We start from the raw sequence: 27,827 nt of genomic DNA, 5'->3' as shown, positions 1-27,827 counted from the left end.
GCGCCAGGCGGCGCCAGCGGCGGAAGGAAGCGCGGGAGCGGCGCGCGGCCATGGCGCTGTCCGGCGATCTCTGGGCAGAGTTGCCGGTCGAGAAGCGCATCTTCTGCTCCGTGTTGCTCTTCTCCTGGGCCGTCTACCTCTGGGAGGCCTTCCTGGCGCACCGGCAGGTCGGCGGGGACTCCGGCGGGGACGGGTGCCACCGGGCCGAGGGCTGTGCGGGTCCGGCCCGGCCTCACGCGGGGGGGCGGCGGGGCCGGGGCTGAGCAGCGCGGGGCCGGCCTCGTCCGGGGCTGGCTTGGTCCCGTCCAGGCCGCGGCAGCGGGGCTGGGGCGCGGGGTCGGCCTTGCTCGGCCGCCGCTGGCGGGCTTGGAGGCCGTCTGAGGGAGAAGGGCTTGCTGTCGGTACGCCCCGTGCGGGGGCTCGGAGCCGGCGGCGGAGCTCTCGGCGGCTCTGCCCGGTGGGCCCATCCCCGCTCCGGGGCCTGCTCACGCTCGCCCCGGTGTGGAGCAAGGCTGGTCTCGCCCCGGCCTCGCCCCCCAGATGACCCGAGGCCCTGTACCCCGTTTGTTTTAGCGGGTGGTGGGGACGCTTGCCGTCACATCAGTGAGGGACGTGAGCTCACAGAAGCATCTGGAAAATGCTGGCACGGTGGGGTAACGTCAGCCCACAGCTCGATCCTCCACCCCCAGGGCAGGTGAGAGAGCAAGAATGAGAAAACTCATGAGTCAAAGTAAAAACAGTCTAATAAATGAAGAGAAGTGGGGGGACACCCCACAAGTGCCGCAAAGACAATTGCTTGCCACCTCCAACAAGCAGGCCAATGCCTGCCCCGCAACAGCCACCTTGGAAATCAAACCCTTTCCCCCCCTTTCTTCTTCCTGTACTTCAGTTTTTATTGCCGAGTATAATGTTACACAGCATGGAATATCCCTTTGGTCAGCTCAGGTCAGCCGTCCTGGTGGTGCTGCCCTCTTGCCCACCGCAGCCCGCTCGCTGGGCAAGAGAGCAGCAAAACCTCGGCACTGTTCAGCCAACGCCGCTTGGCCCACAAACGCAACGCATACCACCATACACGCTGCTATGAAAAAACATAACTCCAACCCAGGCACACCCAGCAAGCTGGGGAGGATGCAGCCAGGAGGGTGGGAAGCAACGCTGCAGGCTCTTGTGAGCCATTAGGTCAGCTCAGCCTCTGAGGCTGCAGCCCGAAGTGGCAACGGGTAGGAGCTTTTCCTTTGAGAAGGGATAAATATGTCGAAACATGATTAGACTGTGGATGGAATAAGGACTTATAGTCTTTAAAAATTCCTACCTGGTGAGTTCTCTACTGAAAATGAAGTAGCCCCTCACACAGCCACATCATAGATAGGTTTTCTGGTGAAGTTGCATGGTTTGCATGCAAGAATCCGGTGTTTAGTTTCAAACTCCGCTTAGTTGTTATTGTGGTGCAGTAAGTCATATCCTGTGGAAAAATGAGTTTGTGTGATCTTTATATGGTAACTGTATGGGAAATAAATTAATAAGTAGGCAGCTCAGTTGTAACATAATAATTATGCTTCAGTTTTATATTTGGGACTTGATAGGCAACAGGAATTTAGGAATATTTGTTATTTGTGGGTTGGTTTGGGTTTTTTTTTCCAGCTTTCTATGGTGGCTTATGGGATCATATTACTTTTAAATCTTATTCATCTCCTTAAAAATATTGGATGTAGACTTTAAGTTTCTTTTTCAATTTTTCAGAGACGGGTGTATAGAACAACAACACATGTACCACAGGAATTAGGGCAGATCATGGATTCAGAAACATTTGAAAAATCTCGTCTGTATCAGCTGGACAAAAGTACTTTCAGCTTCTGGTCAGGCCTGTACTCAGAGGTCGAGGGCACCGTAAGTACCTGAGCTGCTCTAGCATTCATACAATACTTGTCATATATTTAAACTGTGAAATACTTAGATTCCTAGTGATCCTGTGCAGCTGCACTGTTGACATTCTGGCACCTTATGTCAAAAACTGAAATTTGGAAGGCCTGGGATTCTGTGTTTCTTGTTTGTGGCTGTATTCGCCATAGAAAAAGAAGGAATTATTCAGACAGCACATAATTTCTCTATGCAGTGCTGACTCATCCGGTACAACTACAGTGTGTATTGCATTATTATGTTGTAGTGGCACAGCTGACCTGTTATGGTGTCCACTACCAAATAATTAAGCAACATTAGAATTATTTTAAATTGTTATAAATACAGACCTTTTCCTGTGTTTGGAGGGATGCAACTACTTCTATTTTTAGGTAAAATTTAAGCAGAAAGTAGAAAGAAAATCCCATGAGAACGGGAAGAGTGCCAGTAGATACTTCTAAAGTCTAAACAATTACACTGGGCAAGTCATGTTCACATCTATGAAAAAACAGGGCCATTGACTTGGAACAAAGTATTTACACGTGTGATATACAAACAGTCTTAAAAGAAACCTTTTCTGACTTACTGCTGAAAAGCACTGCTCATTAGTAGCAAAACTGGGTCAAACAGGAATCCTGAAATGCCTTGCAAAGTATACATTGAAAAGTATAGTTAGACTATGATCGTCTACTTGGTGAACTTAAGGAAGCAAAAAGGTCAATTATAAAAGATCATTAAAATAGTATTGTAGAATAGTGTGAGTCATGTGGCTGTGTAACTGTGATGCCAAACCAGCACTAAGGAATTGTGACCCCTCTTAACTTTTGCATTTCCTGATTTCTCTTATGGAACCTACCCTGTACATTGTTTCACTCTGTATGAACATCTAAAAATGTTGCTACATGTGTGTCAGTACAGCTGTTAGATTGTTCCTGTTGAGCTTTTTGGTATGCTGAGTAGAACTCAAGACGATTATTGTGTGAATTTGAAAAGCTTCTATGTTTTTGACCAACTGCAGAGGCAGTATTTCATTTGAAAAATGAAACTGTCCTCCCAGAGTGGATTAGTGGACAGGGTGAGATGGTAGTACCTAGCAAGTACAAGTCAAAAGGTTCTGAAGCTTCATCTTGATTTCAAGAGCGTTAGCCAAAGCAGCTTCCCGTGTTGGTTTTTTTTTTTAAGGAAAATATGCATGATTGGAATGAGCATCTCTTGCCACTGACTTTAGTGTCCTGCTAAACAAAGACCTGTATCAGCAGTCTGTGCTTATCTTCACCCAGGCCTACTATTGTTATGGTCCTCCACAGCATCCTAGCCACTAAATTGAAGAGATCTGGGTTTGACAGATGGACTGTTAGATGGATGAAGAACTGGCTCGATGGCTGCGTCCAAAGAGTCAATGTCTCAATGTCCAAGTGGAGACCAGTGGTGTCCCTCAAGGGTCTGTACTTGTCAGTACCTTCATCAACAACACACACAGTGGGACTGAGTGCACCCTCACCAAGATGGCACCAAGCTCAGCGGTGCAGTTGATACACAAGGGGGAGGGGATGCTGTACAGGGCAACCTTGGCAGGCTTGAGGAGTGGGCCCACGCAAACATCGTGAAGCTCAACAAGGCCAAGCACAAGGTTGCACCTGGGTCAGGACAATCCCCAGTATCAGTACTGGGGGATGAAGGGATGGAGAGCAGCCCCGTGGAGGAGGAGTTGGGGGCACTGGTGGACAAAAACTTGGAGATGAGCCAGCAATGTACGCTCGCAGCCCAGAAAGCCAACATTATCCTGGGCTGCATCACAAGAAGAGTGGCCAGCAGGGTGAGGGAGGTAGTTCTGTCCCTCTACTCTACTCTGGTGAGACTCCACCTGCAGTGCTGCATCCAGCTCTGGTGTCATCAGTGCAAGAAGGACATGGACCTGTTGGAGCAGGTCCAGATGAGGCCACAAAAATGATCAGAGGGCTGGAGCACCTCTGCTGTGAGGACAGGCTGAGAGAGTTGGGCTTGTTCAGCCTGGAGAAGAAAAGGCTGTGGGGAGACCTTATGGCCTTTCTGTACTTAAAGGAGGCTTACAAAAAAGGTGGAGAGAGACTATTTACCAAGGCCTGTAGTGACAGGACAAGTTTCAAACTGAAAGAGGATAGGTTTAGATTGGACATAAGGAAGAAATTTTTTGTGGTGAGGGTGGTGAGGCACTGGAACAGTTTGCCTGGAGAAGCTGTGGATGCCCCATTGTTGGAAGTGTTGAAGGTCAGGCTGGACGGGGCTCTGAGCAACCTGATCTAATGAAAGATGCCCCTGCCCATGGGAGGGGGGTTGGACCAGACAATCTTTAAAGGGCCCTTTCAACCCAAACCATTCTAGGATTTTGTGATTGTGCCTGTGTAGGAAAAGCACAGCCTTTGCTTTCTCTCATGACCTTTTCTTTCTGTTCTGTCCCTGATACTGTAGTAACAGGTCCACAGTGATTTTAGCAGCTGATGGGTCTGTTAAAGATATTACTGCATCCAGCTATTTTCCACAACCGAGCAACAAAACCTAGACTATGCTGGAGCTTCCAAAACAGCAATCAAAACCTGTTACTAAATCAAGCATCTTAACTTATCCGTTGTTCCACTGTTTCAGCTGTGATGGTGATAAACAGCTGGAAAACAGTTGTGTCTCAGACTGCTGCTGCTGTTAGCAAATTCATTGCAGTGCTCTGCTTTTTGTGTTGCAGTGACACTGATGAACAAAAGCCAAGGAAAAAAACATGGAATATGTGAGTTAAAGCTCCTGGCTAATTAGTTGAGCACTGGCCTGAATAAACAGGTCTTGAAGCAGTCAGCTGAGATACTGTATGTCCATATTCTACTAGTATTGTCAGTCATTTTCATCTTCTGAACAAGAAATTGGTGTTCCTACTTGGGCTTGATGGGTTGTGGTGTTGGGAGTCTGGATCCCAGAACTTTGTGAGTTTGGGATTGGGAGTGAGCTGTCCTGGAGGGTTGTAGGCTAATGGGCCTGCACGATATTAGATGTCCAAGCTTTGCCCACATTCACAGATTTGCTGCAGAGGTTGCAGAGCTTTGTGGAAGCAAAGTACTGCAAGTCCAGTAGCTCCTACATCTCACTTCTTCATTATGGTTCCGTTAATGTAAGTTTTGCTTAGCTAGAGCTAAATAATCTGCAACCATATAGTATCCCTGATACGCAGTCACCTCGGCAGCAGGGTTTCTTCACTGAGTTCTGTAGATTGTGTTACATTAGTTCTCCTGGTGCTGGGCATTGGCTGGGTACTTCCTTCTATGCAGTGTTGCCATGGACTGTAGAGTTTCCTTAATCTTATATTAAAGTTGCAGACTTTATGTTTGTGGTTGGACACTGAGGTCACACTTGGGGTGATGTAAGGGAAGTGTATCGTAGCCAGCTGTGAGCTTTGGAAGGTCTTCACAGCTAGTTTCTCTACTGCCCTCGTGCTAAGAATTCCTGTCCTTTAAAATTGTTTTCCTTGTTAAAGCTTATCTTCCTGTCTCCCTGGGAAAGCACACCCTCAGGTTTCTCTATTTTGTTCCTGCAGAGGGAAAATTACACTTGAATGTGAATTCCATGCCCCTCCCCCAATCCATTGTCATGCCAGGACAGGAGGTTTTTTTTGAAAATTGAGAGTTGGAAAACATCCTTATGGTACCTTTTTTGGTATGTTTTAAAGATCAGAAGAAAACCCTAGGTAATAGCACTTTTGCAACTGCAGTTACTGATGTAAAAAATAGATGATCCTGGAGGCATATAAAGCTGCTTCTGGTCAGTAATACGCTGAGAAGATAAGACAAGCTTGGAATAAAGTTCAGAGTGGACTTAGCAGCTGGGGCATTTTGAGTGGTAAAGTAGTTGTTACCTTTGGAGTAGTCCAAGTCATAGGTATAGAGAACTAGGGTGATTATTTTTTTGAGATAATAGCTTGTGAAATATTGAGAACTTCCAGCTGTGTACCATGGACTTAGCAGAGACACTGAGTGTCCAGCTCACTAATCTTCCATCTGCTGCTGCTCACACCTCTAGACTTGATAAGCATCTTCTTGGATTTTGAGAACTTGTTTTCAGCTGTACTGAAGTCTGCTGGCTTCACTTCAGACTTGAAGAAGAGCTTGTGTTTCCAAAAAAACCTGCTTGCTTGTTCCACTGACTGTGATCAACCTAATGAGAAAAAGACATAACGTACAAACCTTTTCCTTCATACCCTCCTGCTGTCGTGGCTGCAGCGTATTTCCTAATAGGGAAAATACCTCTGGTCTGAAGGCTGCAGTAATGGCATGGTTGTAATTAAGGCCATTATTGCTCGTTAGATTTCAGACAGCTTCTTTATACATTCTTCATTCCTATGGGGAACGGTATGAGATTCAACAAGGCTAAGTGCTGGGTCCTGCCCTTGGGTCACACCAACCCCAGGCAACGCCCCAGGCCTGGGGCAGAGGGGCTGGGAAGTGCCCGGCGGAGAAGGCCCTGGGGGTGCTGGCTGGCAGCCGGCTGGGCATGAGCCAGCAGTGCCCGGGTGGCCAAGGAGGCCACCAGCCCCTGGGCTTGTGTCAGCCCTGGTGTGGCCAGCAGGAGCCGGGCAGGGATGGGGCCCCTGTGCTCGGCCCTGGGGAGGCCCCACCTCGAATGCTGGGCTCAGGTTTGGGCCCCTCGGGACAAGAAGGGCCTTGAGGGGCTGGAGCGTGTCCAGAGAAGGGCAGCGGGGCTGGGGCAGGGTCTGGAGCACAAGTGTGCTGGGGGGCGGCTGAGGGGGCTGGGGGGGTTTAGCCAGGAGAAGAGGAGGCTGAGGGGAGCCCTTCTCGCTCTCTGCAGCTGCCTGAGGTGACCCCTACTGTCTGGGTTTGCTGTTTCTTTAGAGTGTAAGCTGCATCCTTTATTGGCTCGGGAACTGCCTGAACTTGTGAGAGGCTGTCGCGGCCAAAGTTGGTGAAATTGGATGAGTTTTGCAACATTTTGCTTTTAGTAGGTAGGAGTACGATTCATTAACCTAGCAAGTTAATTGAAGGGGAGATGCTGTGTTAGAATTACTAGCATGCTTTGATTTATTTCAGCCATTAATTATGTGGGTTTCTTTTTAACTAATAAGTAGTATCAACATCATGCTAATAACTATCTGTCATACACAGTTCCCACAATACTACCCGCAGCGTGACAGATTGTTTTTTAATGCGCTTCACTGACGAGATGCCAGGTGGTTACCATATACCACAGTTTATTAAGTTTTACACTGTTCTTAAGCAAGTCGCTTTAATCCATATAGTAAGCTCAATACATAATAAGGCAAAAATTGGTAGAGCAAAAGACATGAAATCGGGGGAAGGGGGATCCAACCTATTCGGTGGTCCAGCAGTCCCCAGCAAGGTCAGAGGTGAATGGGGTCTCAGGCCAGCTGAGAGGGAGCTCCCATGAGTTGCTCCCACTCTCTCATTTTATATCTGGTGTGAAGCCCTAGTCCCTACATATCTTTGTACCCAGAGTCTTAATCGCTGCAGCACACCCTGCTACAACTTTTGGAGCTGAACAGAGGCTGTTTGGGTGGATAAATGAGGGGAAAGAAGAAGGCAGGCCTCATGGTTCAGCAAAAATGTTCACACTTCTCTAATTAAAAGAGCAACACAACCCTCAAACGTGAGTTGTGCTTGTGATTAGTGTTTAGCTGCGAGTGGGTGACAGCTTCTTGATTTGGTTTAAATACTTGCCTTAGGGTGTTTTGTTAGAAACTGCCCCAGCTCTTGACATAAGTTTAGGTGCAGTTTTCTGGCAGCTGATAAGCAATGTGGGGTGTGGCAGAGGCCTGTTACCAGAATCTGCACAGCTGGGGCTAAGCAAGGCCTAAGTACCAAGTCTTCACCTAGTTCCACCCCTCACCTTGGCCTCATCTTGGCATTCCCCTCTTCATCAGACCCTTGATGTTAGTCCAGTCCCAGGGTCAGGACCCCACACTATCTTTGTTCAGGGACTGGTACTTCAGGCATTTCCAGCTCTGAAACTTACAGGTAGCCTGCAAAGGAGCAACAAGCTTGCTTTAGTCCTTGCCATCTCCTGCTGACCCTCAAAACACACCCTAGGTTATATATAATCACTTAGATTATAATGAGTAAGCCTTTTAAAAATAAGCAAAGAAAAACTAGGTACTGTCCATACTGAAGGCTGCCTGCTTGAAAACTGATTTTTATATATAAACACTTGGAAGTCAAGCTGTTTAACAAACACTACCAGCCCCTGCCTTGAGGTGCAGTTAGCACTTGCTTCAATACCTCTGTCTCAAGCATTTCTTTGATGATGGTGTGTCCTGAGTAGTCCGTTCCCTGCTCCTTGCAACCTGTGTGGCAGGAGGCATTGCAAGGCAGGCACAAGGAAGAGGGCAGGAAGCTTTCTTAAAATCGTTGAAGCAGCACTAATACTGAAAGTGAAATTACAGCCTTATTCTAAACGCATTTCTCTTGGTGGGGGATGCAGGCAAGACTGTCCTGTTGCAGGGAAGTTGCTGAATCTTGCGTGGCCTTCCTAGAGATGGTAGGCTATACAACCATAGGGCAAATGAGTTTTAAGGTCATCTGAAAAATACACCTTATGTCTAAGCCAATATAGCAGCAAAGTCTACAGTAACAGTACAGGCTTGGAAACATGCTGGTATTTCCCGGGGGGGGGGGGGGGGGGGGGCGGAATAAAAAAAAGCTTGACCTGATCTCTACTTCTGTAAAGTAAAAATGAACCATTGCCAAATATTCCAGGCTTTCTTTATGCATTGCTGTGATCAGAAGGGGACAAAAAGCCTAATCATAAAACTTTCCTCACTCACCCTTAGCGGATCCTTACCATGCTGACATTTCAGTAGAATAAGGTGAAAATCTGTTTCATATTGCCTCTGTGGTATGTGTTTGTGTTTTCAAGATGATTCTCCTCTGTGGAGGAATTCCTTTTCTTTGGAATCTGTCTGGTCAGATCTCTGGTCGTGCGGGGTTTGGACCAGAATATGAGGTAAGCAGTCTTCAAATTTTAGTGAAAACGTTTGGTCCATGAACTATACTGTAATAATAATTTTTATTTTTAAGCTTGCTTTTATATAAAGTGTGATTTAGCTACAGGTACAATATAGTAAAAGTTACATGTTTTCTGGTGAACTCGATGAGTCTGAAAACTGATAACAGTATGTAACTTTTAAATTAGCTTACTAATTAAAATAGCCGTGTATGTTAAAAATATACAAATCTCAAAGCTACTTGAGTCAAATGAGACAGTGTGTTGGGTTTTTGGGGGATTTTTGTTTGGATGCTGTTTTTTTACTAATCCCAGATGTGATCTTCCTGCACTGAAAAAGGGTAAGAAATCTGAGGCTACTGCTCATGTTGTCTTTGTGTGGTGGATGAGACATCTATCCAAATTCTTGTCCCAGATCCTTAGTTTTTATTTAAATCTGTTTCATCAGTATATTTTGTTCTTTCTTGAGCCTAGTAGGCTATTCCAGTGATCAGTAATTTAATCATCACAAATGTGTTATTTCTATGAATTTATCTAGCTTCATCTTCTAACCAGTTTCAGTTAAACCACTGACATAAAATGCGTTTTTAACACCTGGAATATTAATGCTAGTACAGGTCAGTAAATATCAGATTTTTTTCTTTTTTTTTTTTTTTTTTAGATTGTTCAGTCTTTGCTATTTCTGTTGCTTGCAACACTCTTCAGTGCAGTGACTGGCCTCCCGTGGAGCTTATATAACACGTTTGTCATAGAAGAGAAACACGGCTTCAATCAACAGGTATTGTAGGTAGCACTTATACTGTAGGTGTATTCAGTGGGTGCGGTTGATTAGATGGACTGGTATGTCCATATCTGTGCCAAAGATCATTAGTTTTAGGAACATTTCTACTAACACTGTATAAAAATAAGTGCAGTGACAGTTTGACTGTTACAGAAGTAGCCATGCCGTACCAGAATGTCTCTGCGTGAGCCTGTGCCTCTGAGCATAGAGAAGTGTGGAGCAAAGAACATTTCATACCTCAGCTCTTTGTGTTTGGATGGACTGTTCTTTGCCCTTCATATGCCCTTCCTGAGAAGTCTGGAGGCTTGACAGGGGCAGCTCTGATTCCTGGACGCTGAACAGGTGGAACAAAACCAAGAAATTACTTTCCTCATTTTGTTTTGTTTACTAATTTCTTGTATCAGCCTTTACTAAATCAGAATTCAGCTCTTCGTTTGTATTTCTGTAAGGTACTCAGTATCAGCCCTGGCTTTCTTAGTTTCTCTCACCAACTTAGTTTAACCTGTTTTAATACCAGTTTTTTACGGGGCCAGATTTTCCTTTTGGGAGAGGACCCTCAGTCTGGTACACCTCGTTAGTCACTTCATGCCAGAGCATGAGACTTGTTTTCTGCTTTTGGACCCAGCTAGTGTTGCTACAGTACTTTCTGTTCCAAGTCTGCTAGGAAGTTTGGTTTTTTTCTTTTTTTTTCTACAGTAGAATGAAATTTGGATGGGTAGCAGATGTGGGATAAAACTGTTTGGCTCATTTTAGTAAGGGTAGAGATGCTCTGGTATTTGCCAGTTTCATCTTCCAATTTCTATAGAGGCAGAAATACCTAAAGAAGTGGAATCAGTTTGTTTCTAAACTCATATTCCTGGTAAATTGATAAATTGATGTTTCTTATTCCTTTTTATAAAACAGGTAAGAAAGAAAGTGAGAAAAAAAGCTTTACATGCAGTGATCCTGTTTGCACCCTCTCTCAATCATCTGTAGAACAGAAGTGCGTAGATCCTGACACATCCTGTATAACTTTGATTCATGTCAGTTTAGTAGCATACTATTTTCTTTCCAGGGAAGCCCAGCTGTGAAAATTATCACTGTACAGTTTTTCCTTGAAACTTGCAAGGCTTGTTTGGTTCCTTCCCCCCTCCCCGCCTCCTGACCTGCTCCCAGTAGTTGGATACTGTGCCAAAGGCTGGCTCCTGCTCCAATCTCTGGGATGCAGATCTGAAGATTGTTCTAGTTAGTCATAGGCCTTGAGCTTGTGACCAGCTCAGAACTGTTTTTATACTCCATTTAGCTCTCTAGTCTTATAAAAAACACTTGTGCTTCTAAAAACATATGTGTAACTTCTAAGGATCACTTTTTTTCTCTTGCCAGCAAGTAAGTACTTGTTAGAATGGTGGCACACCTAGCCATTCATATCCCAGGTTGATGCTAAGCCATAGTCCTCGAGATCCCCTTCCCTTTTGCAGACTTTACAGTGAGCACTCTGGCAGGCTAACATCCTGCATCTGTCAAGGGAGGAAGGAATGTCCCCCTGTTTCCAGAGCATGAGTCAAGCAATCTTTTCTTTGGGGAAATATGTATTTGATGTATTTAATTCGTTCTCTGGCTATCACTTCTGGTCTGTAGTCCTGAAAAATTGTAAGGGCTGGCCAAGTCCTAATTCTTGCAATGTGCTTATGCCCTGGTCTAGCCTAAACATCCCTTTTGACATTCAGAATCCTTAAAAATGCATGAAAAGCCATCTTTCACTGCTGACTCATGCCAATCCCAAGGAGTTGTATCAGGCCTACATATTGATTGTCTCTCCTGCCTTAGCCTGGACTAAGTTCCATCCTGGGGCCAGATCTGTAAGCCCTTTTGTCCAGGACACAAAGGTCCAAAGATTGTCAGTATCAGGATTTGTAAAACACTAAATTAGAGCAAACTGGCAGAGTGGCTGATTGATGGAGAGCTTGACTTGATCAGGCCCCACCTTTGTGCAGAAGAAGCAGAGGGTCAAATACTGAACTTAGCAGCTCGGGCTTCTTTAAAAAACTGTCCTGAGAGCTTGCAGAATCTGTGTGGTTTCTTTGTATGCTTTAGGGAGGGTAAGGAGGGTTCTGGCTATATCCTGAATGTTTTCTCCTTGGAGTTGTGCTCTCTGGATGCTCTGCTGTTGTCAGTGCAAGCATTGTCTAATCACGTGAGACAAGGAACACTTGGCACTGACACCTGTGAGCATTCTTAAGCACTTGACTGAGCTACCTGCAGGATGTCTTTTACAAGTATTTTTCACCTCAGTGGTCCTCGTGCCAAGAACTAAAGGCTGAGTCCAGCTCCAATCCAGTCTGAGGCACCAAATGTCTTACACAGACAAATCTCCATCTTTCATTCCGGACTGATGGGCTAGGTCCTTTAGTGAATGAGCCAAATTCACACCAGCTCAGACTTTGGAATTTCTAGCAATGATTCTCAAATGATCTCAGATAGACTCCTCCTGAAAATGAGGATCTCTCTTGAAGTCACATCTGCCTTAGACAGCAGGAAACAGGCAGGGCAAAGATGAAAGATGCTCTGTGATTTTATAGCTCTACTCCTCCTAGACTGTGGAGCTGGAAGTAAAGAGACAAAATGAAAACCTGAGCTAAATGGATTGTAGTTGATGTGAAAGCCTGGTGGAAACAGTGCTTGCAGCACACTTCTGTTAGGAGTTCTTCTAGGTTACGCTGACTTGTTTCTTCAGCTGTTTACTAAGCTAAAAAATGAAAAACCTGTATAACAGGCCTTTTTTCTGGCTGAGTTGAGGAAGTAATAAAGGAGGGACACGCTGTTGTGTACTTTGTTTTCTCTCTCCTGGCTTGTACCAGTTTGAGTCTCGACCACACAGAAGCAGTTTTTCCTTTGTCCAGGATGACGCACAGAGTTTCTTTCAAGCTCCTCTGTACCGTTTTCAGGAAAGGAGCACTGCTGAGTGTGAATGAGAGCCACAAGTGTTGCTTTTCTAGTTACACAGCTGTTTAGCTGGAGAAGGTAGACCGCGCTACCTGGGAATATTAAAGTCAGGCAAGGAACAGTATCTTCTGGAGTGCTCCTTTTGTGTCGGCATGTTTTATACAATTGTGTTACTGCTGATAGTAGTGGTCGCTTAGTAAGAATATATCAGCAGAGTGGTCGCAGTGTGACCAGAGTGTGTCCACATAGAGAATAGTCAAAAATTGTGGAGTTTTGTCTGATTTGTGCTTCTGACAGTCATGGAACTCTGAGGCATCTACCCAAATTCTTGCACCATATCCTTAAGTTTCTATTTAAATCTGTTTCACTGGTAAGTTTTTCTTTTCAGAGGAGTTCTGTATCTTTAATGTAGTAAGGGGTTTTTAATACGACCTTGTTGGGAAGGATCTTTACATAATAACCCTCTCACTTCTGTGCCTTGCAGGTAGCTGTAAGTACTGAAGTAACAATTCCTGAAAGAGCTAGTTGGGTGTCTAATCATGTTACAGAGTCACTAGATCAGATTCATTCAGGCAGAGGTCTTTGAATTCTCTATTGCTTCTATTAAAGTTATGCTAATTTTAAAACCTGAGATGGCTATATGACTGGTAACTGCACATCAGTGGAAGCTTGGAGTAAAATAGCATATATATATCTAAAAATCTTTAATAGGACTTCTGTATATTTCCAGTTAAGACAATCAGCTTAGTGGTAACTGAGAGTTAAGACGAACAGAGGCAACTGTTCAAAGGCAAAATATTTTACAGTAGTTGTATTTCTTTAAGAGTTTCCTATTCTTTAAAAATCTCATAATGTCTAGGATATAGATTGGTAAAGGAATTAAGGGACAGATAAGCTTAAATTTTAATTTCCTTCTTTAAAGAAGGATATATATGCAACACTAAATAAGGGTTTGGGTCAGATCTTACTAAGGAAGAGTGCATCTGCACGGGCTTGGAGTCCGTGTGGATGTAAAGAGCTGCAGCCACCAGGAGAGGAGGCGAAAAGATTCTTCCACCTTCTCTTAACTGACATTCATTTCTTTATCACATTGGTATTGCTGTTTTGTGATTTGTCTTTTTTTGTTTCTGTGCATCCACTGAACGGATTAGTTCATTAACTGCTGTGACACATCCATATTTACACTGAAAATATCACTGATATCCTTTCTTTACAGACATTGGGATTTTTTTTTAAGGATGCTATCAAGAAGTTTATCGTGACTCAGTGTATTCTGTTGCCAGTGACATCCCTTCTGCTTTACATTATTAAAATAGGGGGAGACTACTTCTTCATCTATGCTTGGCTCTTCACATTAGTTGTTTCCTTGGTGAGTATGAGAACATGTTTGTGTTTTTTCTAAATGTTAGCTTACTTGCATGGCTCAGTGTGCTGAGGTTTAAAAACAACTGAAGGGAAATGGAGAAAAATCTAAATCTCCTGGGAATTTTAGTGTCTACAAACTTTAACAGCGTGTCTCACCCTCAGTGTAGTTGTTCAGGAATAATTGTCCTCATTGATGTGGTATCTCATGAGTTATCTATTTGATACCGGACTGTCTTCATCAGTAGAAAAATAAACATTCAAAAAGCTTTGGAATAGACACTGGAAATACAGCACTGTGTGCTGACAGGTTTTCCTTTCTCTTATAGAAAGGGCACAAGGGCAACAGCCAGCAGCTTGGCCAGACAAGGCAGAATGTTTCCACTGGGCTTTTCTTACAGGCTGTCGAACACCAATTCTCCATTGCATTGCTTTGTATTGAGATGAGTAGCAATCTTCCATTTCTGGTTCTGCTTATATAGCTGCTTTTCTACACTGAGTTGGTAACTGATGTTTTTAGGGCTTGTATTAAAAAGGATCTTTTTGTGTACATCTTAAAGATTTGATATTGTCTATTGTTACTCTAAGCTCTGAGGTCCGTATTTGTTTTTTTGCTAGTTCAACATAGTGCTCTACTATCTCTTTGCTCAATATACTAACCATTGCTCACCCAAGGAAGAAATTAAAGAAGTACTGTGGTATATATTCATTCATTTTTGGATTAAAAGAACACCTTAGCAAGTAAAAGAATTATTACATTACAGTAATGTAATAAAGCCTGCCGCGCTAGCCTAACAATAAATTTGGGTCAATCAATCCCTAATTGGTGTGTCAAGGTCAGACTTTCTGGTTGGGCTGGAGTGCACCATCAAGAAAATTTTTAGGAATACCTCGGTGGGAAATCATAATTGTTTTCTTTCTTAAGCTTCTCTTGCATGACTTAAGTGTTGCTTGCTTTTTTTTCTTTCTTCTCCCCACTGCTTCTCGATTCAGATCACTTTTATAGCTTTTTCTGGACTTTCAATTTGTCAGTTCCCTTTATAAAGCACAGGCGTGGCTGACCACATTTGTACAAAAATGTGATTGTAGCGCTGTGTGTGAGGCCGTTGCAATAATGCAGGAAAATCCGATTTCCCACTTAAAAATCCAGCAGCTGCATTGACTTTCTCAGACTTGGCAACGTGGAAGGAACTGTGGCTCAGTTTAAATCAAGACTGCAAAGTCTTTTCATAATCCTGTTTTTATGGGATACAGATCTTGTGATCTGAATTGTACTTGTTGCTTACTTGTGTTTTTGCTTCACTGATGTCTAACATGTAACTGAAGTAAAGCCTGGGTGGATGAGTGGATTTCTGTGTGGCCACTAATTCTGGCGTAGCGCAGTTACCAGTGATGTGTTTCAGAGGAACTCTGTGACAATGGTAGAGATGCAGAAGTGCCCCACTTAGGTAGTAGGTCTAGCTTACAATTACTACTTTGAGTTCTTTCAAGCCTTTTGTTGATTGTTGGCTTAATTATACAGTGTTTTCTGTTGTTTTGTTGTGCTGGCTCCTGCTTTCTGTTGTCCAGGCGTCCGAATGCTCTGACATCTTCCCTTTTTATGTCTCTGAACGTGTTCTGAAAAATCATAGCGTTAGGTTAGGTCTCAAACGTCAGTTCATGTGTATTGAAATGAATGTTATGGAAAGTTTTGTGCAGACTCTGATTGGTACTTCTCAAAGAATTGTTCTTTATCTTCAAGCTTTGATCAGCATCATTCTCTTAAATCGTAATTTGGCATTTGAGCTACTGCTCTGTCAACCCGAGTGAAGCAGTCCATACTTAGAGATTATTCTAGTGTAGCTTTATTATTTGCAAAATTCGGGAGATACTAGTTCCTTATCTGATACCCAATTCACAGTTTTGCTTCAAATCTGTAAGAGGAAAAACTCACCTACACATCGTAGCTGAGCAGGCACTTCTCTGTTCCAGTGCTGGGGACACGGGGGATAGCTCTGCCAAACACAGGTCCACCTTTGCATTAAAATTCACCAGTTTTTATACACTTTTTCTGTCAAGTCACTATTACATAAATTGTTTAACTATGTTCACTATTAAATTTAACCTTCACATTGATTGGTTTCTTTGATCATATAACCTCATCAATATTCATATCCCAAAATAACCATTCGTCACCTCTACTAATGTCCACTAATTGGAATTCTTGATATTCAAGTCAAGATGGGAAGGGTAAGGGGATTTCCAAGCAGCATCACTGGTGCATAACAGGTTTCTACAGCAAGTTTCCTTGGTTTCACAAGACTTAACAAACATAATAACTAATAAATACAGTTCCTAAAGTTACAGGGTTCAAACAGAACCCCTCCATTCAATTCTTCATTGTTTCATCCAGTTTCTATTAGTTTGTTAATACAAAACTGTAACTACCTGGTGAGGTTTCTATGGTTACAAGTTTCAAAATACACAATATTCTAACATTTCTACTATAATCAAATCTGGTGATTTTTTGCAACAGTTTGTCTTTAGTCTTAAAGCCTTTAAAGACTTGCTTTTTCATAGAAGGATTAAGCTAAACTTTTAAAAGATTTGATAGTTTCAGGATTGAAAAGAAGGTACAGGATTTTCTGAAATGGCCTGCCTTCATTTGTACACCAAAAGTGAAAGGTTTTTTTCCTTAGCTTCCTTCACTGACTGCTTTTATTCTTGCCATCTTTTCTTTAAAACATATATTGTAAAAAAAAAAGGTTGTATGATCTCATAACTTTCTGAATGTCTATTGTATAGTCTTTATCAAGCAAGTTTAGCAGAAAGAAGAGATGCAGGTGAGTAATACCTAACACTAAATGTCACCCTGAAATACTCAGCTGATACCACATTTCTTTCTCTGTCAATATAACGAACTAGTGTTTTATTTTTGCTTTGCCTGCCCCTTCCAATTGAGCTGTCCATGTAGATTTTTTCCCTGAGATTTTACAAGTACTTTAGAAACTGATAAAGCAGGGGTTGGCCTACCTCTTACGCAACAAAAGCTAGAAAATAAAATGTGTTGTGTTAGAGCTACAGGCTTCTGTGCTGAAAAATTATGTAGTAAGAGAGAGTGGCTCACGGTTTTTACCTTTTCTTTTTCTTTCCCCCCTCTTCTGTTCCCCACCCCCCCACCCTGAGGATTAAGTGCATTCCCAGACAATTGGTGCTTTTCAGGTGTCTTGCAATGTCACCGCCACTTCACAGGGTGTTGATCAGGGTTTGAGTCCTTAAAGTGTGGGTTTGAACAGTCTTTGACATGCCAAATAACCTTAAGATGTGTTAGATTTACCCTTTAGAGTGCGGTTTAGGGAAAAATTCCAGTTGTAATCACATTCTATAACTCTCTAATCATAGTTAGGGTTGTATCCTTCTACCAGTGTGTTACGCCTGCTGATAGCAAGGGATTACACAAAGATCAGAGATAAAAACTTAAAATCAGTCCACACACACTATGTGGTCTGAAACAGGCAGCTGATTCCTGCTCTATAAAATACCCTCCTACAAGTGCTGCAAAATATCTGCAGAGATTTAAAACCTCGTCCTAATAGTTACAGTAACGAAAATAACATTCTCTAGTGGTGTTTCATATTGGTGCCCTCACTTGCTGTCACTTTGGAAAAGTCACTTTCCCTGGTTTTACATTTCATTGGACTTCTTCAACAGTGCAGATGCTTTCAAAAGTCAGGGTACTTGGTTTCAGTGTAAAAAAAACTGTCAAGATTACTTTGAAGGTAACATTGATGCCCATTTGCCTCTTGTGTCCTGATCCTTTTTCGCTAACCAGAGTTTAAACTTTTCTGCAGCCCTTTTATTTAAAATTAATAAATAAAAATAACTTTGAACGTCCAGTGTTTGAGGGGAGTTCAGCTTTCCTTCCCATCACAGTGTTATTCCTGTCCTGGCTTTCTCATCTGCTGCCAGTTTGAAGAGGTGCGGGTGCATTGGGAACTGGCTGTTAGTCATTGTGGACCAGAGGCCTCAGGCAGTTCCTTAGCCCTGCATACAACTGGGAGAAGGGCAATAAAATAGGGGATGTGGAATTTCTTGCCTCTCCTGGACCGTGGCGCTGCAAGTTTGCAGGAATTTGAAAAAGTGGGACTATTTTCTGTTCAGCCGGCTCTGCTGCTCATCATGAAACACTTCAGAGCTTTCCAGCATTGGTGAGATGGGTGGGTGTGACAGCCTGTCACTGACAGGACCACTGCTTCCAGCTGCTGTAGTGGCTTTGCCGTCTTTGGAAACTGTCGGAGCAAAAGAACTGCTTACGCCAATTCTGCTGAGGACTGTAGATTGTAGATTAACCTGCCCCCACCCCCATTGAGCTGTCAGCAGCCTAGTGGTTGTCTTCAGAGCTGGGATGACCCATAGGGCGCCTCACTACACAGCGCGCTTTGTACAGGACTCTGCTTTATCCAGTGTGTTTTTCTGAAATTGTGCCCTCTCTTTGCACTTATTCATGCTCCAGCTTTAGTACTGAACACACATTTGTATGTCTTGTTTTTAATATCTGTATGTGTTTGCAGGTGCTTGTTACGATCTATGCAGACTATATTGCGCCTTTGTTCGATAAATTCATTCCACTTCCTGAGGGAGAGCTCAAGCAACAAATTGAAACAATGGCAAAGAGCATCGACTTCCCATTGACTAAGGTGTATGTTGTCGAAGGTGAGATTTCTTTTTTAATAAAAAGACTTTGTAATTGATTGTGGATGCTGTAGTAGGGCAGTTGCTTATATTCATCAGCCATTGTAATTCTTGTCAATGTCTGTAACATTTTCCTTTTTATGCTTTGGGGTCAGAAAAGTGAAGCTGGATGTACAGCCTCAGCTCAGCAACTCGTTGGAAGCATTGCCTTTGCTCTGTGGAATGGAAATGCATAACAGAGTCAGAAATGGAAGCAGCAATCAGGATTCTAATTTTAGAACTTTAAGCCAGAGGGAAAAGGGGTTTTTTGGTTTGTTTTTCTTTTTTATCGTTTCTAGTCTCAGTTTAGCATTAATTGTCTCAAAGTCCGTAGTGAAACAGTTGAAAAAGTTACGTACGTTAACAACACCTATTCCTTCTTAGAGTGTTCACATGGATGGTTTCTTATGGTATGGCTGGATGGACTCGTACCTTCTACTTGAGACTGTAATTTTTTAACTTTCTAGTAATTTCTCACCCTCTTTTCTTAGGTCATGGAATATAATATGGAGCATGCCAGCTGCCATGTCACTGCCTCTCCACTTCCGTGTTCATGGAGCACTTTACTGTTTGACATTTCCACTGTTACTCATTTTGCTCCTTTCCCAAATTTTATTCTGGCTTTGTTCCCCACCTCTGAAGATCGGAGGTGGTTTTATTGCCTTGGTGAAAGCAGTATGAGGTGGCATAAAAGGCTGAAATGGTAGAATTTTGCTGTAAAAGAGGACAATAAAGGCTTTATCTAGCCAGGAAGCTGTTGCTTTCAAAACTTGGGGCTGGCCAAATCCAGCCATGGCTCTGCCTCAGTGCAGCCAAGTTGGGTATTAGGAAAAGCTTCTTCCCCCTGAGGGTGGTGGAGCCCTGGAACAGGCTCCCCAGGGAGGCATCACGGCACCAGCCTGGCGATGTTCCAGAAGCGCTTGGCCAAGGCCCTCAGAGACACGGTGTGAATTTGGGACTGTCCTGTGCAGGGACAGGAGTTGGACTTGCTGGTCATTGTGGGTCTCTTCCAGCTTAGGACGTTCTATGTTTTTATGATTCTACTACTACTGATATAACTGGGGCCAAGAAACTCCCCTCTTCCCTAGCAAAGGTGAAGCTTTTCAAGCTTGAGAGTTAGTACAGGGGCTTGCCGAATAGGTAAGTTTTTCCCATATTGATTGCTGGCTGTATCCTAGCTTTTAAGCATGGTGAAAGTCCTGTGAGCCAACTGTTGGTACTCTGGCACCTGTGTAGTGTAGTACTACTCTTCTGTACCATTTTCTTTCCTGATAACCCTGAAAGTGTTGAGCCAGCACCATTCCCTTCTGACATGGGGGACTGGATGTGTGAACATCTTTTTGCCAGTGTTTTTCTGCACTTTGTTTTGGCTGTTTCCACTCCAGAGCTGACTTCTTAGTAACATGTGCAACCAAGTCATTTAATTTCAGGGTTCATTCTGTAACAGGCAGATTACAAAGGCTCCCTCTCTACCAACACTTAGTGGAGGATGAAGTTTTTTATGGTACACAGGTGAAAGGGAACATTGCTACACTGTGCCTGCTCAGATTTCTTCACTGAGAAGGGACTGGATGCTGAGCCTTTGTACTCTGACCAGCATCTTCCTCTGTTGATCTGTCTTGGTTTGGTGCTGAAGGTTACCACGATGATACCATGGGCTGAGTTGCAATGGAACAGTGGATATTTTGTGCCCTAAGGAGTTGATGCAGCTCATACGTTTATAGTGAGAGTTGAAGGCAAACGTCTTTGACTTGGTGTCTTACATTTTGCTGCAAAAACCAGAGCAATCCACCTCTTCTCTCACAGAAACCTCCTTAAGTCCTGATGTTGCAACAGCTCCTATCCATAGGAAAAACCAGGCAAAGTTTAACATCTGCTTTGACCTAGACAGCTTTTTAACCAACTGAAACAGTCCATGTTCCATGGAAAGAGGTGAGTTTCTTGGCTCCAAGTATATTGATACCAGAAACAGTCCATGGTTCACCTGATGTAGTTAAAAGTAGCTGTAAAAAATCACCTATTTAAAACAAAATAATTTTGAGGGACTGCCAGAAAACTGTAGTTTATCTCTTTGTCTTCTCCTTACCTGTTTTGAATCATCTTTGCTGGCACACTGAAGGAATTGTAAGCATACTTGTCACAGGTCCTGTGCCAGGCAGCACGTGTTCTGCACAGAATGCTCTTTCTACTCTGAACCTGTAATTGCAATAGAAATTGCTTTCCTTCTGGATATTGGATCTTCACATGACTGCTCTTATGTTTTCAGTCATCCTAGTGATTCCATGTTACAGATGAAAAAATGATTTCTCTGTTGGAGTCAGTAAATGAGGTCATCATTACTTAGATAATTTTAAAATTATTAGCCTGCAAACTCAGTTGCTTGAATTCGTCTACCATTCATTTGGGGACTTAGAATTCCTTTGGAAGAATCTGTTCTGTGTCTTAAGTGAATGGGATTATTCAGATCGTGGTCTGTAATGTAAATTTTCTCCATCAGGTTCTAAGCGTTCTTCTCATAGCAATGCTTATTTCTATGGATTCTTCAAGAATAAGCGGATAGTACTCTTCGACACCCTACTGGAAGATTATTCGGCATTGAACAAAGAGGCAGCAGAAGGAGAAGGTGGAGAGAATGAAGAGACAAAGTCTAAAACCAAAGTGAGTTCATCTCTGTTTTTCATCATGTTATTTACATTAACTTCTCGGTGAGAGATTCCCATGTGTTTTCTGAACGTATTTTAAAGTCCCTGAATGAGATGCTAAAACCCAAAACCTAATGATTTCAATACCAAAGTATCCCTGAGCTGCTGATTGGAATTTCTGGGGCCGTGTGAGTAGTGCGGAGGGCAGCAAAGAGACCGCAGAAATCCACAGGGGCTTTAGTGAAACATTGGTTCCCTGCAAGTGAAAAACAGGCCTTCCTTGTAGCTGTTTGAATAAGGGACCTGTCCAGGTTTTTAGCTCATGTTCCTTCTCTGGGACTGCCACACCGCAGCTCCCCTTTGAAGGAAGTGCTTTTGACTATCTGTCGTGGTTCAGCCTCAGCTGGCAACTGAACACCATGCAGCCGCTCGCTCACACCCCCCCACCCCTGTGGGATGGGGAAGAGAATCGGACGAGCAAAAGAACTTGTGGGTTGAGATAAGCACAGTTTAATGATTACAATAAAATGATGATGATAAATGATTATGATAATAACGACAATAATGTTAATATAATAAAAGGGAAAAGGAAGGAAAGGGAAAACAGGAAAAAAAACGCAGAAACACGAACGATACAACCGCTCACCACCCGCCAACCGACACTGCCTGTCCCCGAGCGCGATTCCTCCCTCCCGCCCCTGGCCAGCCCCTCCCAGGTAGCATACTGGGCATGACGTTACATGATATGGAATATCCCTTTGGTCAGTTTGAATCCGCTCCCTTAGCTGTGCCCCCTCCCCTCCCAGCTTCTTGTGCACCCAGCAGAGCATGGGAGGCTAGACATGTCCTTGACTAGTATCAGCGCTACCCAGCAACAGCCCAAACATCTGTGTGTTATCTCAACAGGTTTTTTTTTTCCATGCTAATTTCAAAGCACAGCACTATACCAGCTAGAGTGAAGAAAATTAACTCTATCCCAGCTGAAACCATGACACTATCAATGTGTCATTTGTGTGCCTCTTACTGCACACAAGAATTTTGGTGCAAGAGGGACACACACGTACATATTCCACATGTGCATCCTCCCCTGCCCTGGTCAAAAGCATTGTCCTTTGCATTATGAGCAGCTGCATGTGATGAGTCTGCTGGAACAGCGTTTGTGGCTTCAGGAGAGTGTAGGGGTGGTTAAAACTGATGGCATACTTTCTGAAGAGCCTGAAGGAGTAATTCTGAGAAGGCCTGAGAAGACCTTGCACAGCCTTTGGTTAGGCCAAAGTACAACTGGACAACAGTTCAGTTCCACTTCTGTTTCTTGTAATCGTGTCAGTGGTAGAATTCTTTTAATCCACGGTTGGTATGGCGTACTGCAGAAGCGGGTGATGAGAGGAATCAATAGAATCAGAGGAGGGGATTTTGAGCCCGCCTGCACTGAAAACTTCAGAGCGCCTTCTCTAAGCATAATGGAGAATAATTTGTTCTATTTCAACACGTTCTTCAGCTATGTTCTCAGAGCAGAAGCCCACATGCTTGCTTCTGACTTGCTAATGTACCTTTGAAGGTACAGATGTCCCTCTTTCCTGATAATGGCTTTAAGGCGTGTCATAGCATTTGTTGTGGAGGACAGGGATGTTGTCATTTGTTTTTAAAGGAACAGTAGTGCCTTGGGAGGGAGGCTACATGTTGAGTGTTGAAGGAAGATACTTTGCTCTCAATTCTCCATTAAAAGTCTGTGGCTCTGAATGTCTGTTTCCATTGTAATGGGTTTTCTTGAGTAAAGAAACAGGATGATGAGATGGTAGGAGAAAGTTTGGCAAATCTTCCAGCGTTCTTCCAGGTTTCCATAGGCATGTCTGCATGCATAGAAATAAGAGAACACCACCTCATGGTAGAAATCTTTTTGAACTTGAAATATGGGGGGTTTGTGAGTACCTTCTTGAAAATGATCAGTAAGAAATTATATGTGTGTATCTGCAGCTGGAAGGGAATGGCCTGATCTAGGAACACTTAAGTGACTTAGGAAAAACCAAACTAAGTAATAAATTTATTCAGTTGTTTTCAGTCATACCTGATATTACTTCTGCTTTGTTATTCCCTCAGAATAAGAAACAAGGATGTAAAAATGAAGAAGTTCTGGCTGTCCTTGGTCATGAACTGGGTCACTGGAAACTAGGTCACACTGTCAAAAATATTATCATCAGCCAGGTGAGTTATGATAAACTGGTGGTTTTCCTAGAGCATTCTGTAATTATTGCTGTTTCCAAATGCCTGCTTCCAGATTTGTCAGTGTGCGTTCATGCAATATCCTCCTTCTCTACGACAGAAAGTTGGTTTGTTTTTTTCCTTTGCTGTATCTACAGTGAACATGCAGTAGCCTTTTAGTCCCCTCCTTGCTTAATCTGGTTGGTAGAAAGCATGTAAGAACTCGTGTCTGCTGCCATTTTAATCCATCTCAGCAGCCTTCTGAAGCTGGGATTCATTTTTCTTGCTCTGTAACACTTGTTCCTTGTCTGTTTGAATCTCCCCTCTGAAGGTCTCTTTCCACCCCTGTGCCAGGGATAGGATCGGATGTATCCTGTCACCCAGGCTACATTTTTTCAGCTGTTTGGCATTGTCTCTGAGAAAGCTGTGTCTGAGAGTTTCTATCAGTCTTGTTCCTTGGAGGGCTGAGAAGCGAGATCTGACTGAGGATTATGAAATCTGACACAGGAGGGCATTCTTATTTATACTGTATTCTCATACCTTGTGCATTGATTATCGGTAAATACCTTTGTTGTGCATTCTTGGTGCATGCCCAAATGGGGGTGAACACTGAAGCAACCTCTAGAAATTGCCCAACCTGCAGTTGAAGAAAAGGAGCCCGATGGTCTGTTACACATACATATGCCTCTGGTATATTCATATTCATACAAGTGAATACAATGTATACACATTGTATATGTATGTTTTACAAAGTATATTAATATACATATTCATACAAGTGAATTCCTCCCCCAAACCACCTACTTCAAATCTTTATTTTCAAGGCACAGCTATGTACCTTCTGTTAAATTACTATCAACAGTCTGCTGTATGCTTTGGTGTAGATCTGTCTTGTTCTAGGTGTCACTCACCCTTCTTTTCTCTGAGTTCCCAGCCTTTACTTTTTTTTTGTTTCTCTTGCCTGCCATCCTATGACCTTCTGTAACTTGATCATGTCTGTTCTAAGATGTGTGCATCCTTCCAGGAATGCTGTTCTGTTCTTTTTCGAAGTCTATTCACATGCTTTTCTGGCTGTAAATATCACCATCAAGCTCTTGTTTAAGAAAACATGTGTTTTTCCATTTCCATATTGGATTTTTCTTATCCATGCAACTGAACACTTCAGTGAGGTCCTCCTCACTTTCTGCGTTAAGGCAATTACCTTCCAGCTTCTGACGTCAGTGTTGATCCCTATTAACTAGCAACTATTACGATGCTTTTGACACTCTGCTAACTCATGTAACTTTTGTCTTTGGATCCACTTTCTAGATAGTATTTTTGCTGTAATATGTAGATTAACTTCACTTCCAGAAATTCACAAATCCTTCTGCAATGTCTTCTACTTTTTCTGTTGATTCTTTTTCTGTCACAGCCATCCCTCTTTTTTCTGTTCCATGTGTTTCAATAAAAAACAGTATTCTGGCTCCTTCCACATTACTCTAAAAAGACCAAACAGCCACTGGAATGGATCAAAAAGGTCCTAATCGCCTTCTCTAGAAAACTCGGTAAGGCACGGACCTGCCTCTTGCCTCTGAAAAGCCAGGCAAGAACAAGTGCTTGTACACAGTGATGCCTGGCTGAGATGGAAGCACAGGTTGTGTCCAGAAATAGAGATATGGCACATGGTGTTGGCTTTAAACTTTTTGGAACCTATGCTTAAATCCAAAGAGATGGATTCTACCCTGTACTCCCTCCTCACTTACCTTGTCGTCTTGCCTTGTCATCTTCCTTCACTACTCAGACTTTCTGTTTTTAGTTCACTGACAGAAAACGGTGTTTCTTTACTGCATGCATCTACAGAAAGCAGGTAAATGCCAGCTGTTTGTCCCTCTATGTTAGTTCTAAAGCAATCTATTTGGGTTTTTTTCAGTGGTATTTCTATGCAAGTCTGTAATATGAGTAGGCCATGTTTTAGACTTGGATGAAAAACTCGTCTTAATCGAGAATGTTGTTTCCTTTCTCCAGATTAATTCCTTCCTCTGCTTCTTCTTGTTTGCTGTGTTAATTGGTCGAAAAGAACTCTTCGCTGCATTTGGTTTCTATGACACCCAGCCTACCCTGATAGGCTTGATGATTATTTTCCAGTTCATTTTTTCACCTTACAATGAGGTAAATTGTTTTTAAGACATAGATGCTGAAGTATCATCCTATTTAAATAATTACTGTGACTGGGGGGGGAAGTTTGAAGTTTCTAGGGGCTCTATCTGGTATCTCATTTTAGTAAGTAAGCGTAGTGCTGGGCAAGACTCCCAGTTTCAGGTGTGGCCCGAGTAAACCTCAGCCAGATCATTCGGCAGCCACAGTGGTGTGTGGGTTGTGGGAAGGAGGTGCAGTAGTACTTACTGCTACTGTAAGGAACTTGCAGATAGCTGAATTTTAAAATAATCCTTAATATATTTCTCTCCACAGGTTCTCTCATTTTGTTTGACTGTATTAAGCCGACAGTTTGAGTTTCAAGCAGATGCATTTGCCAAGGAACTTGGGAAGGCTAAAGACCTATACTCTGCTTTGATCAAGCTAAACAAAGATAATTTAGGATTCCCTGTTTCTGACTGGATCTTTTCAATGTGGCATTACTCCCATCCGCCCCTTTTAGAAAGACTTCAGGCCTTGAAAGATGCAAAGCAAGAGTGACAGGAATCCTTGGTTCAGAGACAGCACTTCCATCTCGGAAGCAAAGTTCAGAGCTGCTTTTTAATTTCTTTTTAAAAATGGATAATGCCAATTAAGTGCAATGGTAACAGCACCACAGATCTGAGAATCCTGAAACAGGTATTAAATTATAAATGACTTTTTTTAACAGAAACAAAACTGTGGAAGTTAATGTAGGAAAAGTACTGGGTGAAGACCTTCCCCCACACACGCTGGCTTTTATATCCATATCATAGTATAGCCTTGTAAAGGGAGGAAAACAAAAGGATAGACTTCAGAGCACCTGTTTCTTCAGTTTGTGTATGCCTTGAACATTGCTTTTGGTCATTTTCCCATTCTCAGTGTTCTGTGAACCTTCCCAGTCTCAACCCTCTTCATAATGAAGAAGGTTTGAGTGACTTGATTTCTTGTATAATAATGCTTGTACTTGCTGGTCACTATTCTGTGTTTTAAAAAGCTGAATGCAAGTACAGGCCTTTCTCCTTGATTCATGTCTGTCATAGCTGAAAACGCTACTTAGTAAAACCTCCTTTCTCTGAAGTGTGGGAAGAAGGATGCATTACAGCTGAGGAAATGTACCACGGCTTCCCTGAAAATGAGTGCTAGTTGGTATTTAGTAGCAGTATAGTGGATTAGGGTCCTTCTCCTCTCCGCTGTGCTGCTGGGGATGTGGGAGGATGTTACGGAGAACCAGAATAGGACACACATGTTAGAGGCAGTTGCTAATTCTCTGTTCTTTTCCCTTTTGCCTGTGAGCAGAATGGATAACAGCTTTTCCACACCTCAGTTCCTCCCTTTCTGTTGTCCTTTGCCTAAGTTTTTTGCATATATGGAAGTGTCTGGTTGCTCAGACGGTGTATCAGAGCTGAACTTTCATTCTGAGGGGGTTTGTTCTCCACTCTCTGAAGGGTTTTCCATTGATATGAATCCAGCTGAAAGAGCAGTATTGGAACACTTAGAAAATACGTCTTGTCGTTGTTCTGATATAAATAACCCAAGAGACAGTTTGTTCATATAGGTTAGCGAAGGAGAAGGTGAATAGTTGTGGAAATGGCTTCTGCACTGATTCTCTCAGACCTTTCTGATGAAAGGTGGAATCAAAGTTACTTCTGTTGAAATAAAGATAACAGTTAAATATAAGTTTGTATGTGCCATACAGATGTTTGGACCAGACTGAATGGACATTCTTCATGTAAAATTCAGATTTTATATTTGCAGTAAATTAAAGTTCTGCTCAGCTCTGTACAAAGAGAGACGTCGAAGCAAATTCTCAGTGTTTCAGACGTCAGAGTGTTCTCAGAGACTTTACTGTTAGCTTAAATCTGCTTTTCTGATGGTAGGGAAAATGACTTACAAAGCTGATGAGCATGATGATGTCTCAGGTGCAACAAGACACAAGATGTTGCTGGAAGCCCTTCGTATGCCTTATTTCTAAGTGTGTTTATACCCTAGCGAATAAGAAGCCGAACTATAGATATGGACTTAGGAGACAGTTTTACAAATAGGGGGAGCCTATGTTTGTCATGTTAATTGCATTTAATAAATGGCCCTTAAATAAAAAGATTAACTTGAATCTGTCAATTCAGAAGAGTAAATGCATCAGGTTTTGAGTTTGAGATGTTGGTTGGTAT

At 42.9% G+C, this 27,827-nt stretch overlaps 1 protein-coding gene across 3 annotated transcripts; it reads left to right on the top strand.

Annotated features, from left to right (window-relative positions):
• Nucleotides 1–27,769, top strand: ZMPSTE24 (zinc metallopeptidase STE24). 3 transcript variants are annotated; one of them, XM_064471573.1, is made up of 10 exons: nt 1–167; nt 1,741–1,887; nt 8,803–8,889; nt 9,551–9,667; nt 13,809–13,961; nt 18,505–18,646; nt 21,162–21,322; nt 23,404–23,508; nt 25,510–25,653; nt 25,954–27,769. In XM_064471573.1, exons 1-10 carry the CDS (start codon nt 51–53, stop codon nt 26,176–26,178), a joined length of 1,398 nt encoding a protein of 465 aa, XP_064327643.1. In that variant the 5' UTR covers nt 1–50; the 3' UTR covers nt 26,179–27,769. The 3 variants fall into 3 exon arrangements, with proteins under 3 accessions (XP_064327643.1, XP_064327645.1, XP_064327646.1); XM_064471575.1 differs by lacking the exon at nt 9,551–9,667; XM_064471576.1 differs by lacking the exon at nt 13,809–13,961.
• The last annotated feature ends 58 nt before the right edge of the window (nt 27,770–27,827 follow it).

The sequence above is a fragment of the Phalacrocorax carbo genome, chromosome 22 (assembly GCF_963921805.1).
Source record: "Phalacrocorax carbo chromosome 22, bPhaCar2.1, whole genome shotgun sequence".
In the NCBI taxonomy this organism is placed as follows: domain Eukaryota; kingdom Metazoa; phylum Chordata; class Aves; order Suliformes; family Phalacrocoracidae; genus Phalacrocorax; species Phalacrocorax carbo.
Note: the sequence above shows the minus strand (reverse complement) of the source record. Positions and strands in the feature narration are given on the sequence as shown.

Excerpts from the sequence above, each read along its gene's own strand:
- ZMPSTE24 (XM_064471573.1), top strand. The coding sequence starts at position 51 with ATGGCGCTGTCCGGCGATCTCTGGGCAGAGTTGCCGGTCGAGAAGCGC. Across the intron at positions 8,890-9,550 it reads GGTTTGGACCAGAATATGAG|ATTGTTCAGTCTTTGCTATT; the intron begins GTAAGCAGTCTT and ends TTTTTTTTTTAG. Across the intron at positions 13,962-18,504 it reads TCACATTAGTTGTTTCCTTG|GTGCTTGTTACGATCTATGC; the intron begins GTGAGTATGAGA and ends ATGTGTTTGCAG.